Here is a 16,586-nt window from a genome sequence, read left to right on the forward strand (position 1 = left end):
GACAGAGTGATTTTCTAACAATGTGGCGTTGACTTGTGATCTGAATGTAAACTAACTTTATAATGTCTACGGCGTGTGGAGTGGTTTTTGTATCGGATCGGAACAAAAAAACAAAAACAAATGGCCTCTGTTTACACCAGTAAATCGTTTCAATTAGTGAATTTAGTTCAGTAGGGTTTTTTTTTTTTTTGTTTTTTTTTTATTGACTCTGATTGTATCATCCTGAATTTGGAACTACATGTAAAATTCTAGAGTCGAGTACAGGTGAAAGCAAATCCACAAGTCTGCAGTGTACATTGAACAGGACAAACCAGTAGCACATCTGGAGGGAAGAACCTAAAATGCACCATACTCAATGTTGGCATCTCTTTTGGCTCCAAAGTAGTCAATGTTTCCTATGAAACATCATCACTGAGAGCGATGTGTTCCCAAAAGCCACCTTGATCGCAGTTTGCTATCTTCCAGTCACGCCAGGAAGTAAAAATGATGGGACGACCTTGTCATATTTTGGTACAAAACCTTTTCACCGCAGTTCCGATAACGCTGGTGATAACATCTGCCTCTGTCGCTCTCCAGGCCCTCAAAAACCATCTCGCTGGCAATTCTTTTGCATTTGAAATGGTAGATGGAATTTAACAGTGCTATCTAAGAAATATATTATTATTATTATTATTATTATTATTATTATTATTATTATTATTATTATTATTATCATCAACAACTGTTTGTTCACCTTCCACACTTTTAACAGAATCAAACTTTTTCTTGTCACGTTCGTTGATGTTGAGCACCTGAATATTTATTACGACTGAATTTACGTCACTACATGGTATTGGCACTCTGTAAAGTGTCCTGATGACGCGCTGACCCAGTAGTTCCTCTAGGTTTGCACTCGCGGTTCTCACTGATGCCTCTTTTACGTCAGCTTTTGTCTTGTTTTGGTTGTTTTTTGTTTTTTTTGTGTTAATTTAAATCTGATGACGTTCACGTAGTCGAGTGGAGGCAAAGCTCTGTCACTTCTCCACACAGACACCTTAGAAAAACACTATTTGAAGGCACTTCACTTTTCTCATTTGTATTCGCCGACCACCTCACCGACACACATACACACACACACACACACACACACACACACACACACACACACAGATACTTTCAATCTGTAACAGAAACAGGAAAAAGTACTAGAAGTTCTGGCCCAGATTTCAGCTGTAGGTCAACTTGAACTGAACTGAGGATCTTTTTATTACTTTAACATTATATTTGAAGAAATCCTTCATATAATAACAAGATTTTGTGGAAGTGACAAACTCGATGTAGTTGTGACTTTTTAAGTCATTGTAAGTGAACCTTTCATTATTTTGAAGCCCATTTCATTTCATTAATTGATTGCGATCATAAAGTTGACTGCTAAATTTGGCCTTTGAAGAGATTAGATCTTTGAACAAAAAGTTTTTTTTTTAATAGTTATTCTTTTTCCCGGCAGAATGTGGCTTCCACAGGACCAAAGTTTATGACAGTTTTCTGGAATTAAATAAAAAGTTGAAGAAGATCTAAACCTCTTTCCTAGTTTTAGCAAGTTTTTTTTTTTTTTTTAAGAATTCCGGACCTGCTGTCTCCATGTTTACAACGGAATGTACTTTAACACAGGAAACATACCGGCCTGCCGTACTAATGACTGACGAATTGATGCTGGGTGTTCAGATGGAAGGAATCATCAGGTCTCCTCACGTGACACTGCACTGCCCCGTCTGTCTGAGCAGAATGTACCAAAGCTAACGCACCCTGACACACCGTGTACAGAAGTCAACTCACTTGAATATGAATGTCTGTCAACAGTCCTCCAATAAAGAGTCGTTGCTCGATGCGAGCTCTCTTCCGTCTTCCTACAGTCTCACCCTATGTGTGTCTATTTGTTTATATGTGTGTAGAAATATATGTCAGCCAAGCGTCCGGCCTGAAAACAACCACATAGTAGGGTAGAGTACAACTTTTTCTTCCTTCCTATTTCGAACATGTTGAGCGTGTTTGCTCTTACCCCTTCATCCCCCATTTCATGCTAAGCTAGCATAGCACAATCATTTCGTTTACTCTCAGGTGGTCGCCTTCTGAAACAAACAGCAAGAACAAGAAAATCAAACAAGCGTTTGTGGTCCTTGAAGATAAACCACGTCATTAAAAACAGCTTTCCGAAAATATTACACTAAGAGGCACATTTCATTTTAGGTACCTTCAAAGAGGCAAAAACCCTCGCACATCTATTGACACGGCCGGTGCGTCGGAGGGTGACAATAAAGTCCGAACTGACAAAAAGGAAATCCCGCACACGTGGACAACTTGCAAACTTTTTATTGCGACGTTTCGGTCAAAGACCTTTCTCAAGCTAATGTTTGCGCGTCTTTTGTTTTTTGTTTTTGTCATTTTAGGTACCTTAAAATGCAATGAAATGACATGGTTACAGTCAGCAACATTGTGAGTAAGAATGCATTGGAAGTTTCAGCCACGCTCTTCAGGAAAATATTTTTATATTATTTGAAAATGCTTTCTGCCAAACTCACGCTCATGTTATTTTCCCAACCTTCACAACTGTCATATACCGATATACACATTGCTATACACAAAAATAAACTCAGTTAAGAATAAAATTACTTAGTTACTTACTTACTTTAGAGTGATTGAATTAAATTTAGATTGAATTGAAGTTATCATCGTACGTAGAAGGGACACTTCTGGTGTATTCTCCTGTCTGCCATTGACTCTCATAAAAAAAATAATAAAATAAAAAACATTTAAATTTGTGAACTGAATTTCTTTGTAGATATTAATCATAATTTAAATAGCACTTTTATTACATCAAATAGTGCGTCATGTCCAAATTGCAGAAAAACACAGGAAAAACAAAACAAGTAAAAAGGACAAACAAAATAACAACATCAATACAAGGCAAGTTAAAAATGAATGACTTATGGTACCAAGCACCGTTACATTAATGACGTGAGTTCATTATGATGACTTCATTCCGTTTGTCCAAGTACCAAACTTCCTTAAATTTCACCAAGGCAACAAGAACGACACTCACATGAAAAGTAGAGCAACACGGGTTGCCTTGTGGCTGGCTCTCGGCAACACTACTACCGTTTCATGAGCAAGGAAATGTCTGTTTGGGTTCAGTGTAAATGTCTCTGCTACTGTACTAGGGGTGTAAAGATAAACCGATTTGAATCGGTTATCGGTCTGTGACGTATGAGATCCGAGTGCATCGGTTGATGGAGCCCTGGATCGGTAAAATGCACAACAAACGGTCCGATGGTCCGGCTCGGTTTCTTCAGTTTCCAGTAGCCCATACCCGCCATTTTTTTTTATTTTTATTTTTTTTTTTTTTTGGCGCGTGAACTCTCGCGAGATTACCGTGTTGACATTTTACCTGTACGAGTAGTGACGTCAGCTATGCTGCGCGCCGTCTGTGTCGCCGTGAGGAGAGAGCAGGCGGCAACATGTCACAGGACGCGGATGAAATACACAGAGCTTCTCACCTAAAATCGAAGGTTTGGAAATCATTTGGATTTTTTTTTTTTTTTTTTTTTTTAAAGAAGGATGGTAAGCTAGACAAAAGCCAGGCCGTTTGCAAACTTTGTAGAGCGACCGTTAAATACACTGGAAGTACAACAAACCTCAGTTAATCACCTCGCGAGACGGCATGGCGGGTCTGATTCGAGTGAACAGGATGGTAGCGCAGCTCGCACAGCTAGCACGAATAGCACAGACAAGAGCGGGCAGGACAAAGACAAGAAAATACAAGACTTACTCCCAACCGCAATTCAGCCATAACTCGGCAAGGTCCACGGCAATAACGGCATCTATCGCTCGTTTTATTGCAAAAGACTTACGGCCGTATAGTGTCGTTGAAAGCGGAGGCTTTCGGGACATGATAAAAAAAAAAAAAAAAAAAAACAATCGAGCCAAGATAAAAGATACCTTCCAGACAGTATGTGACGATTACGGCACATCAATCATGTCTTTCTTACAAACTAGAGTCTTCAATGACAGCCACACAGGAAGAAATATAGGTGCACTACTGAAGGAAGCATGTGCTGACTGGAACATTTTGGATGATGACCCAGCTCTTGTCACTGATGTTTGTTTTTGCCTCAAAGGAGGGTGACTGAGAAAAACGATATGATAGTATTAGTATTAGTTTAGTTAGTGTTTAGAGCTGTTACAGATGTTTGTTTTGTTTGTTTGTTTGTTTGTTTTATAAGAAAAGCTAATGTTCAGAGTTACAGACATGTTGAATTTAACATGCTATTTTCTATAACTGCTTACTAAAGTTTTGGATCCATGTATCTGGTGTCAGTGATATGTTGCACTTGTTATGCTATTGTAGCTACTGAAGTTCACGACTGACTGAAGCAACGAGTTCTGAATTTTGAACTGAATTTTTTTGTCTTAATAGGCACATTTTTTTTGTTTTATAACAAATATTATTTTTGATATCTCACCTCAGATAAGTTTATGTTGTTGGAATTTATGCTGAATGTTCAATAAGCCTGGTGTATTGTCTCTTGGACACTAAATAAACAAAAATATACATATTTTTAAATTACATTTGTGTTTTTTTCTTTTTCTTCTTAGGAACATAAAGTGAAAATAAGCACTTGGGGTTAAATTGTCCATTTGTATTGAATCGGATCGGATCGAATCGTACCAAATTATTAACTATTTTTATGAATCGTCCCTGAATCGGATTGTAGCTTGTGAATCGAGATTTGAATCGGATCGTTTTGTGAGTGAAAGATTCACACCCCTATACTGTACATCAACACATGCAAAAAAAACAACAACAACAAAAAACCAGCATACAAAAACGCAATGGACTGTAAAAATGGATCAGATAGATAGATGGATAGATGGATAGATAAAGAGTTGGAAAGCCAAATGGCTGGAGAGGCAGTGGTGAAAAGTGCAGAGTGCCGTGCCCTGTGACACACTGGTCACTAGTCGGGAGTGTCACATCTTGGGTGCAGTGCAAGCAGTCGAGTGTTTTAAATAGATGACTGGTCTGCTGCGCACTAAATCTAAGCTGATCTTAGTTTTTAGCCACTGCATTCTGATTACATAACACAAGGTGACCTATGGCGCTTTGCAAACAGTACTTTGGCAGAGATTTCTTAAAAGTCAGTGAAATTCCATTTAAGATCAACTTAATGGGCCGAGGAAAAACCCTTGTCACACTATTCAAGCGACAAGTGGCAGCGTCACTTCTTGAACCGACGCTATTAAAATGAGTTTTGGCAGAGAAGTTTGCTACGGGGCATTAAGTCAGATGTCGGTCCCTTCCTTGGCCTGCTGCCTCCAGCAGGGCGGCAGCCTCATGGGGACCCGTCTGCTGCACCAGCTTGTAGAAAGCGCCCTCTTTATTCTGCAGCAGGGTGAAGGGACGGTCCAACTCCTGGATGGCACCACTGTCCAGGACCTGGAATGTAGCACGGAGAGGAAAGCAGAAGAGTTGAGTAAGGAAAACTGGACTTGCTTTTGCGATCTTGAAGACCTTTGGCTTCTCATCCAAAAGGTTTCTTCAGTTCTGAAAAAAAGGGGTTGGAGAGTCGCAGGTATTGAACCCCCAGGAGGTGTGGGTGGGGCTGAGGCTGATGGTCCTTTCCATTAGCAGTTGATTTTAAGCTGACCTGGATGACGGAGAACCTTCACAGATTCACTTAGTGATTTGCATACATGACTTCAGGAAGAAGCGGGTATTGAAAATGGATGGATGGATGGATATAATTCAGAGACAAAGGGGCCCCACCAGGATCCTGTCGCTGTCTATGATGGTGTTGAGTCGATGGGCGATGGTCAGCACTGTACAGTCTCGGAACTTCTCCCGGATGGTTTTCTGGATCAGCTCGTCCGTCCTGCGCCCAAACAAACACCATGACACATGGGTGGGATGGGGTTACAGCAGGTCGCATCTCCTTCACTCATGAGGACTGGGGTGTGGTTTCTGAGGAGCACCTGGGGTCCACGTTGGCCGTGGCCTCGTCGATGATGAGGATGCGGTTCTTCCTCAGGATGGCTCTGGCCAGACACACCAGCTGCCTCTGGCCCACGCTGAAGTTGGAGCCCGACTCGGCCAGCACCGTCTCCAGCCTGCCGGGCAGCTCCTCCACCGCCGACTTCAGCTGCACCTGCAGGGGGGCAGCGACCGCCTGATCACAAGAACCCCCCCAAACAGACCAAGCTGCCAAGTCGCTGAGAGATGAAAACGACAGCCGAAATGCGATGCGTCTGTTTGCTTTGCGGCGGCACAGAAGGCGGACTTTGCTTTTATTCTATTTTATTTTTTATTGAAAATATTTCTCCAAAGATCCCACTTGACTGGCCTCACACTTGCATGTGAAATAAATCCTAAGGATTTGCGAAATATTCCGTCCAGCGTGTAAGATTAGGAGCAAATGCGCCAGCATGGCTACACAAGGCCAGTATTAGCAGGCTCCACGCGAAAGAAGACATCAGAGCAGCAAGTTTTGTTTTTCCATCTCCTCCTTTGTTCTGCTAAACGCCACGATGTGTTATTCATTCTCCACTGTTATCCCGTCCAGATTTGGGTCTTTGACTCTGAATCTGCTCATAAGAAGTCGGAGCTTTACAGAAGATCTCTCGGCGCGCGAGCGGATCTCGACCAAGCATCAGGCCTCTCAGATTGGTTATGGAACAAAAAGCCGCCGCCTCTGGCGGAGGACATTTCGGTGAGCCCGTCTCATGCGGCCGTTACTATGGAATTCTTCTTCTTCTACTTCTTCCGCGGATGATATCACGTCTCCGGCTGAGGGGGAAACAACTTTCAGATATTCTGAAAGTGAAATATCCTGTGAAGTATTAGAGCTATTGGCTTAGGCGTGCAGTCTGAGTATGCCAGACTGGAACAATAAAATTATTTCCTGTAATCCTCGACTTTGAGCGTCTTGTGATCCGGCTGGTGCCAGCTCAAACGCCGGCGGCGGCGCCCGAGTTTCTTTTGACTTTGAGGCCGAATCGTTCCGAATCGTTACCTGCAGCGTACGGTCGGTGCGAAACAGGCTTTTCCAAAGCAAAACACATGCGTCGCGCCCAATAAGCACGTTGAGTTCACGCCGCTCTGCATCCCACTGACGGCTCGTCAGCAACTTGAATTCAAATGAGATTGGTGTGAGCTGAAGGTGCGGGTGGTCCTCACCTCCTCCAGAGCTCGCCACAGCTCCTCGTCAGCGTGCTGGCTGAACGGGTCCAGGTTCTTCCTCACCGTGTCTGTGAACAGTACCGGGTCCTGATGAGGGGAGCGCGCGTGCGCAAACACACACACACACACACACACACACACACACACACACACACACACACATTACTATGATGCAAACTAACACGTTTTCTGCGTCACAAGAATTTTATTCTATTCCAGAATAGAATAAAATTAAATAGAATGTCTTTATTTAGCCCAAATTGGGGAAATTTGCATAAAACGTTAAAAGAAAAGTTAAAAAATGAATGAAAAAGAAATAAAATAAATGATTTACATTGATAAATGTTTATAAATGAGTGTTTTATTGAACCTGCAATGAAATGTTGTGGTTTAGAATGTTTTTGCTGAGTGCAGTTATACTTCTATTCTATTCTATTCTATTCTATTAGTCAGGCCTGTAGAGCTCAAACTAGGAGTTTTTGACAAACAACAAACCTCACTCATTGTTGCACGAAGACCAGCAAAATGCATTGACCAAACATACAACAGCCACATGTGCGCACACACACGGGAATGGTGGTGAACAAGATGAAGCATCACCTCTCCACTGTCAATATTTTACAGGCCCATCGTTTAATTCCAAACCAGTCCATTCTTGTGCTGAGTTGGATTCAGACTAGTAGCTGATCAGACTTTAATCGAGTCCACTGGACCGAAGCCGCCGCAGCATCAAAGATTTACAAGGAGGAGAAGCGCAGCACTTCCAGACATGTGGAATCATTGTCCTGCAAATCAGCTGCACATGCCCACACCAGGCGCTGTTTGTGAGAAGAAGGCAAAGCCGCCAAGCAATTCAGACACAAAAAGAAAATGGGCCACTCGGCTGAGTGAAATGTTTTGTTCTAAAATCCCAGTTTCTTTGTGCGAGATTTTCCAATATGCGTCCTTTGAAGCACAGCCAGTTTGTTTTAGATCTTTCTGCCGTCTGAACTCCAGATCTGACAGTTGGCTGGTCCCAGTAGAAATACCTGGGGGTGGGTTGTGCACAGCAGAGCCGGCTCTCAATTCCCGCCAAGCTCCAACGTAAGGCGTTTTTAAACTCATATCATATTCCATGCATTCCACAGCCGGGAGGAAGGTGATGGTGCTGGAATGGACTGCGCTCTGAGGGCAGCTCACTATCAACAAACGCACTCGTTCATTTGGAATAATCCCTTCATTAAGTCCCTTTCTATGAACCCCTCAGGCTACATAACAACACCAATAGGATGAGTGACTTGCACGCTGATAGCTGGTTCCAATCACTCACAAGGTCCAAGTGTCCAGGTGTGCAATATTTGGCCTGATTTATGATTTTTGTATCTGTAAAAATGTCATACACTGCCCATAAATACATAAAAATTGTATAATCGCAATACAATAAAAGTAATTTGGTTTTCCTGCACTTAAAAAAACTTGCTCCCCCAAGACTGGGGTCTTGCTCCCACTTAGCTGCCGTCTTGCACCAACATATTTCTAAGGAAGCCTGGTGTGGACAATCCAGCAAGCATGACAGCGCATTTTTTAACTTGGGTGATTGCTTGCGCCCTTAAATAAACCAACAAAGAAGAAGGCGGACGAGGGATCCAGGTTTGGGTGCTCAGGCCACCGTAGTTCACTGACAAGATCGGGAGAGGGAGGGTGAGCGAAAGAGTTCTGCAATCGAAAATGTAACCACTTGATGTTGCTGTTTCTTCATCTCCAAATATGACACACTGGACCTTTAAACAAAAGTTGAATTGACCAGAAAAAAGGCAGCTTCTGGAAGCATCTACAACTCTTCAGGAGCTCGTGTGGCGAGTCTGAAGACCTCACAGGAGAAACGGGAGCTCTGAGAAAACGGAAGAACCTGAGGGATGATGGACATCTTCTGACGCAGGTCGTGGAGGCCGATCTCCGAGGTGAGAACGTCGTCGATGTAGATCTTCCCCTGAGGTTCTGCCAGGCGGAATAGAGCCGAGATGAGGGAGCTTTTCCCAGCGCCGGTTCGGCCCACGATGCCGATCTAGCAGACAGACGAGAGGAGGAAAAAAACCAACCGACTCGTCAGTTTCCCTGTCGGCATGAGCAGAGAAGACCCGGCTCACCTTCTCGCAGGGCCTGAAGGTGGCGTTGATGTCTTTGAGGACCAGCGGGCTGCCGCTGCTGTAGGAGAAGTTCATTTGACGGAAGGTCAGCTGACCTCTGCTGGGCCAGTTGGGAGGGGCGGGGTGCTTCTGGGACGTCCAGTCGGCTTCGCTCTTCAGCTCGGCGTACTCCACCACCCTCTCCACTGACGTCATCTGACAACACAGACCAGCAGGTGGCCGAAGCACAGAATAAACGTTACTCGATGAACTCGAGGCACGTCTGGACTTTTGTGAAACACAAATATGCACGCACGCTCACTCACTCACTCACACACACACACACACACTGAAGCCGTCAGAGGCACCAAATGCGGCGGCCACCCCAGCTGGCCTGCGAGAGCGGTTTGCCAAAAAAGCCCAAGAATTCCTGTTGCTGTTCCAAACTGCAGAGGCCAAAGGTCACCTGTATTAATCTCATGATGCCTGTAACTAAAGTAAAGTTTTTCTTTCCCTGATGTGTGTGTACAATATTTTTGGTCTTTATTTTCATTATACAGGCGTTTGTTCACCGCAGATCACTGCTGTGCGTCTCTTGACAGACTTTGCCGTTGGCAGGTTCTCACCATGTTCTCCACCTCGGCGCTCTGCCTCACCGTCCACTGGAAGTTGCCAACGAGCGTCACGGCGTACGTCAGCACCAGTCCAACCTCGCCGGCCTCCAACCCTGGCAGACACACACGTCAACTTCAGGATGTGACGCGCGCCGTTGTTGTGCGGATGGAGGGAGACGACCATAGAACGTTCTAACGGGATTGGTTGCGTTACTTTCCTTCCACACTCGGGATGTTAGCATCGGGAAGAGCGCTTTAAAACTTTTCCAATCCAATATTCAGCCAACGTGCAAGAGTCACACTAATAAGTTTGCCTTTTTAATGCCTTAACACCATGGTAGGACAGTAGGATATAAAGCAGGTGTCGCAAACACATAGTCGCCGCAAAAGGCCACATGAGTCGCACGCAGGCCTGTTCTAAAAATAGCACACGTCGGTGAGCTGCGTCTAAAATTGAATCTTACCCAACCTTGCAAAGTCATTGTGTTGATAGTTATAAGACCTTAATAACGTGATCAGAGTCTTCACATCATAATAACAATAACATAACGAAAGGCTAATGGAGAAAATGTGTTATTTGAGAAGAGTGCAGCCAAGTGGTCGCCCTTCGTTATGACTCGGCAGCCACGAAGCAGCTCTCAGGCTCAATAAGGTTGGTGACTGGTCACTGGTCTAAAGTGTGCATCAAAAGCCCATATAAAAGCAGGAAAAGTGGGGAAACCTCTTTGTTGCTTCTTTGGCAATAATCCTAATAATTATAACGGGTGGAAAGCCGCTTTATTTCCCTCTTAAACAGTGCCACATTTGGAAAGGGACGTGCATTTTTCTGGGATGAGCCGCGCCGCTGACCATGTGGGTTGCGCCCAAGGAAAATCAAATCTGCCCACTCAGCTCGCGCCGCATTGGCGTCGTAGCACGCCACGTACCTTCGAGCGGCTGTGGACGGGGCCCGTGGCCATAGGGGCAATTTCAAGGTGCTGTTCCGCATTATTTAGACTAAAGCCCCAGTTTCAATCTCCAAACGCCAAGTCATGGCAAATATGGGAGACAGCCTTGCGAAGCGAATGAAGCCCCGAGAGCGCTGGGCAAGTGCGGCTGGCTCGCGAGGAAATGCTGGTTTTGAGGGGCAGGATGCCATCTGACTGCAGCGTGGGACTGTGCTCTCATTCCACATTATACTGAGGGCACAGTTGTTACCTACGGCTTCCACCGTCCAATCCGCAACAACAAAAGCAGGATAGGCTGTTTTTTTTTTTGGCACCGGTGGAGAAGATTTAGCAAAACCTTTCCTGGGGCGCGTGCCCTGCATGCCCAGTAGAGCGGCTCATTCGCACACAAATGCACGATCCTCGGAAAACGTGGCGCCGCGAAAGAGGGAAATAAAACAGGCATCGCCGAGAAAAAAATGAAGAAATAACCTAGCAAACGCAGATTTGTCGACTTTTATTAAAGGTCCAGAGTGTCAAATTTGTCCCATTAATACATTAATAAAAGACTCACAATACAATAAAATCAATTTGGGTTCCCTCCCCATAGAACGGTTCTCATACATAAGAATATACTGTACATTGAGCAACGGTCTTGCTTTCAGTTAGCTGCCACCTTGCACCACCATATTTCTAAGGAAGCCTGGTGTGGACAATCCAGCTGCCTGACAGCACAACATTTCCTATTTAGGGTGAACACCGTCATCTTCAAATAAACCAACAAAGAAGAAGGTAGACGAGGTATCCAGGTTTGGGTGCTCAGGCCACCGTAGTTCACTGGCAAACTCGGGAGAGGGAAGGTGAGCAAAAGGGCGCTGCAGTCCAAAATGTAACCACCTGATGTCACTGTATCTCCTCAAAGTCTCAAAATATTATTATTATTATTATTATTATTATTATTATTACACACTTGACATTTACACCCGATGTATAGAAAAGGTGTAATAAACTATGACCTAAAAACATTGTAATCACGGCTCATAAAAGTTGAATAGTCACAATGGTGAAAGCATTCTTACCAAAGTTAGAAAATAAAGCAAACAAAGTATTCTCACCGTCCCTCAGCAGGATACAGCTGAACGCCGTCAGGGCGATGAATGTGGAGCAGATACTGTCGAGGCGTAAGGCGAACCAGCGGGATGTCATCAGGTACAAGAACCAGGCCTCTGCACAAAATAATATATAATACGTTATAATACATATATAAAATACATTTGTGTGTATATATATGAATATATATATTGTTTCTATCTCTTTGCACTACTTATTGTTCCTGTGATGAACACATTTCCCCGATGTGGGATTAATAAAAGTGTCCTATTCTAAAAGTTGTTCTATATGTACACACATATACAAACATACGTATACATATATATATATATATATATATATACATATATATATACATATATATATATATATATATATATATACATATATATGTATATACATATATATATATATATATATATATATATATATATATATATATATATATATATATACATATACAGACACATACTTTTGATTTAATGGTTTTTCTTTCATTTTCATAACTATTGACATTGTAGATTGTGACTCAAGGCATCAAAACTATGAATGAACACGTGGAACATGTATTAAACAAAAAAGTGTGAAATAACTCTACAGTGTAGAGAGTAGTAAAGGTAAAGAAGACTTGACTGGTAGTGCATTATTAAATACTACTACTACTACTATTGCTAATGTGACGCCCCTGGAGTGTCAACAGGGAAGTTCTGGTGGGCGTGTCAACTTGCGATGGTCTGCAGCCTCCCACCTCATTAACTCAGCACATCTGGGCCCAGTGTGCTGAGTTACTGAAGCACTTGCAGCCACTTTCACTGTTTGGTTTGCTTTGTACATTATTTTGGTCAAATTGGAATTATTTGTTTGATAAAGGCCCTCCGATGAACTGTCGACTTGTCCAGGGTGTCCCCTGCCTTTGCCCTAAGACAGCTGGGATAGGCTCCAGCAGACCCCCGTGACCCTGAGCTCGGGAAGGAGCGGGTTTGGAAAATGAATGAATGAATGTTTGATAAAGCCTTATTTAAAACCCCTTTCAAACCTGTTTGTAGACTTAGTGACAGTTTAGTAGCATTTGATTGTTATTTGGCCCAGTTTCTGGTTGATTTTGGCTGTACTGGGTTGCCAGGTTGGTTTTTGACTCGGGTGTCTTGACATTTCCCTTGGGGGGAGATTTGCCATGTGTTTATTGGGAGCTTCGGTTGTTGAAATCTTTTTGAGGAGTATTGGTTCTGGATTTAAAAAAAAAAAAAAAAAGTCGCTTGTTGCTACACTTAGCAGACACCTCTCCGTTAGGATGTCTTTTGAGCAGCAGAACGAGTTGCTGCTGTTAAAGTTTGAGCAGGAGAAGCTGTGCAGGGCTACGGAGAGGGAGGAGAAGCTTGACATAGAGAGGCTTCGGCGGGCGGAGAGGTTTGAGTTTGAGAGAACGCGTCAGAATGAGAAGAGGAAGTTGGAGATGGAACATCTCCAGGTGCAGTTAATTAGAGAGGGCAAGGTTTCTATTGGGTCTGCTGCAGAGATTGGGGGCTCACTGGGTGTTGCACCAGGTAATTTTGATGTTGCAGCTAATTTGCGTTTGGTGACAAAGTTCTATGAGCGTGATCCTGATGCCTTTTTTACTTTGTTTGACCGTGTTGCGGCACGTGACAGGGTCCTCATGTTTCAGTGTGTCCTAACTGGGAGGGCTCAAGAAGCATACTTGGCTGAGTGTGGCGAGGAGAACTTACATTATGAAGCAGTGAAGTCGGCACTGTTGAAATCATATGAACGTGTTCCTCAGAAGCTTAGGAACTGGGCGAAGGGGGATAAGCAAACCAATGTCGAGTTTGTTTGTGATTTAACATCTCATTTTCCACAGCGCTGCAAAAATCCGACTGCAGAACTGCCCAGGTCAGGAGTGTGCCAAGAGGATGGCTGCTCTGAGCTCGCCAAGCTCCTGTGACTGCTAACCCAATTTCTCAGGACATGGTTGTTAATCCTGCACTAACTGTTGACTCTTTGGTGACTCTTTCAGGTCTTGCTGTTTTAGGGTTGGGCCCGGCCAGCGAGAGGCATGTTGAAGAGCCTGGTGATCCAGTCTTGTGCGGGCGGCTGCAGAAATGTGAGTCATTAAAGTCAGTCGGATGGTTTTCTGACTGTGTCTCCGAGAGCTGAGTTAAAGGAGTTAATTAAAATGTTTTCGATGTTGTTTGGTGATACACCCATGCGGACAACTCTCATTGAGCATGACCTTGACGTTGGTTCCAATCCTCCTATCAAACAGCATTTTTATCGCTGTGCAGCAGATAAAGGCAGGGCGTTAGAAGCTGAGGACAACCAGATTGCTGTGCCAACATTAAAGTGTCCAAACCGTCGCCCAAATATGTGGGCATTGTTCTTACTGTCTGGATGTGCAACATATCAGAGGTGAGGAAAACATCACAGCAGATGCCCCGTCACGTGCCCCTGCCAATTAGCAGATTCACTTCGCCATTGTGGTGTTACGTTTTTGTTTTTTTTTTTTGCTTTTTGTTTTAAGTTGTGTGCCCGGTGTTTGTTGGCCTTGACTGGGTCACCATCTTAAGGGGGGGGGTGTGACGCCCCTGGAGTGTCATCAGGGAAGTTCTGGTGGGTGTGTCGTCTGCAGCCTCCCATCCTCAGTAACTCAGGCTGTGTCTCAATTCAGGGTCTGCATCCTTCGAAGGAAGCGTCCTCCGTCGGAACGCGGGTCCTTCGAAGGACCCGGCCGAGAAGGACTAACAAAACCCACCTCCCCGGTAACCACACGGCACGGTCTAGCCTTCGGTGTATTTCCTGATTGCGTCACCGCCGTTCCCTCCTGCTGGCCAACCCCGGAAGTGACGTTTTTATAGCATCAAGCTAACCATTGGTTCGCCATCCAACCATGGAATTGGATGTTCAAATAAGTAAAAACCCTACGTTAAAAACGTAATATTCTATGTGAAATTTGAATACTTTACTTTATATGTTGTGTTTTTGCTAGTAGATGACGCAATTTCAGCTGACTTCCCAGGGTGCTTTGCAGCAGCACGCAAAGCACCCTGGGATACAGAAGGACGCGAAGGATAGTAGCGGTGTAGCCTTGGAATCGGCTAAAAGTAGGGCGCATTTGAAGGGCACATTTGGAGCGTCCTTCAGATTTTTGGGAATTGGGAGGAGCCTTCACGCAGTGCTATGACGCAACTGGCTTCAAATGCATGCTTCGAAGGATGCAGAACTTGAATTGAGACACAGCCTCAGCACATCTGGGCCCAGTGTGCTGAGGTTCCTGAAGCACCTGCAGCCACTTTCACTCTCTCTCTCTCTCTCTCTCTCTCCCACTGCCGCAGGACTTTGAATATTTTGTCTCCCTTTTTGTTGTGGCCAATAGCCAGGTCATGACATTAATAATAATAATAAAAGTTTTATTAATCATTATTATTATAATTAGTATGTAATGAGCAGAGAGCAGTGACCTGAGTGCAAGTCCTGATGGGTATCAAAGGTTTTCTTCAGCCTCTCCTCGGCTCGGAGGGCTCTGATGGTCCACAAGCCCTGGAGGGAAGAGGACAGGTGGGAGAAGACGGGACTGCGAGCTGCGGGAGGGAGGCAACCAGCAGAGGGAGGTTTTACTGTCATACACTGCGACTTCTCCGCCATCAGAGAGTGTCGGACGTGCGGTGGCGGCACCGCCGCTGTGCCTACTTGTGGACTCGAGCCGCTTGATGGCGCGCGACGTGCAGAGGTAGAAGCGCCTCAGGTAGAGGAAGAAGAGCAGGAGGGGGACGACGGGGATGAGGATGAGCGGGATGACGGAGGCGGCCACGGCCACCACGCCGACGTTCTGGAGAAATAACTGTGGGCAGGGGGAGGAGTGAGAGCAGGAGTAAGGCCAGGTAATTGCAATGTGGTTTAGAGAATTATCTTCTTGCTTATCTCGAGAAAAAAAAATTCTTACATTCTTGAGAACAAACGAGAGACTCTTCAAAAGGTGAGAGGTGGATTTATCCAATATACTGACGAAAGAATGACCCGTCTGATTTATTGAACAGGCGTGGGGTCGAGTAAAATGCAGCCCGTGCTTAACTCCCTTCCCTTAAGTCACTGGATGGTTGTATGGATGAAAGTTGTATGGACTCATGATCTCATATCTTCACTGAAGCTTTCTGTAAAATATCATCTTCAGTTTGCGGGTTTTTTTTTTAATTTCTAAAAAAAAAATCATCATTATTATTATTATTATGATCGCTACTTTTTTCTGGTCCCATTTTGCTTGCACTGTTATTGTGACCATATATGTACAAAGGGGGAAACATAATGTAGGGCTTCAATATGTTCGCTTCGTTGAATGCCCCCCAGCCTATAAGAACAGGACCTTTTTTTCGCCTTTGTTTTCTTTGCACATTTTGAAAATTCAATAAAGACATTTAAATAATCAAGATAAATATTTTTTTTTAAAAAAAGCACTCAAATGTGCAGAAATCGTACTTGGTAGAAGTCCACAAAGGTGATGGGCAGCATGGAGTCCATCAGGCCAATGTCTTTGGAGAACCTGTTGAGGACCCTTCCTGCGGAGCAGACGGCCAAAGATTTACCCAGAGGGCCGAGGGCCTGACGCTTGGCCAGCGACCCTGGGGGCGAG

The 16,586-nt window shown here is 44.3% G+C and overlaps 1 protein-coding gene across 1 annotated transcript in view; it reads right to left on the reverse strand.

Moving 5' to 3' along the window:
* Nucleotides 1–2,333: 2,333 nt before the first annotated feature.
* LOC142903612 (ATP-binding cassette sub-family C member 4-like) overlaps nt 2,334–16,586 on the reverse strand; it is a 28,378-nt gene continuing 14,125 nt past the window's right edge. The window contains exons 20-30 of the mRNA XM_076049358.1: nt 16,433–16,512; nt 15,650–15,800; nt 15,421–15,540; nt 11,974–12,084; nt 9,945–10,045; nt 9,340–9,534; nt 9,102–9,257; nt 7,211–7,300; nt 6,010–6,182; nt 5,804–5,909; nt 2,334–5,473 (exon numbers count right to left, since the gene is read on the reverse strand). Coding sequence (XP_075905473.1) covers nt 5,315–5,473; nt 5,804–5,909; nt 6,010–6,182; nt 7,211–7,300; nt 9,102–9,257; nt 9,340–9,534; nt 9,945–10,045; nt 11,974–12,084; nt 15,421–15,540; nt 15,650–15,800; nt 16,433–16,512 — 1,442 coding nt within the window. The 3' untranslated portion in view covers nt 2,334–5,314. The remainder of the gene's footprint in view (nt 5,474–5,803; nt 5,910–6,009; nt 6,183–7,210; nt 7,301–9,101; nt 9,258–9,339; nt 9,535–9,944; nt 10,046–11,973; nt 12,085–15,420; nt 15,541–15,649; nt 15,801–16,432; nt 16,513–16,586) is intronic.

The sequence above is a fragment of the Nelusetta ayraudi genome, unplaced genomic scaffold, assembly GCF_046127955.1.
Source record: "Nelusetta ayraudi isolate G7.1 ecotype Tasmania unplaced genomic scaffold, CSIRO-AGI_Nayr_v1 ptg000114l, whole genome shotgun sequence".
Taxonomy (NCBI): domain Eukaryota; kingdom Metazoa; phylum Chordata; class Actinopteri; order Tetraodontiformes; family Monacanthidae; genus Nelusetta; species Nelusetta ayraudi.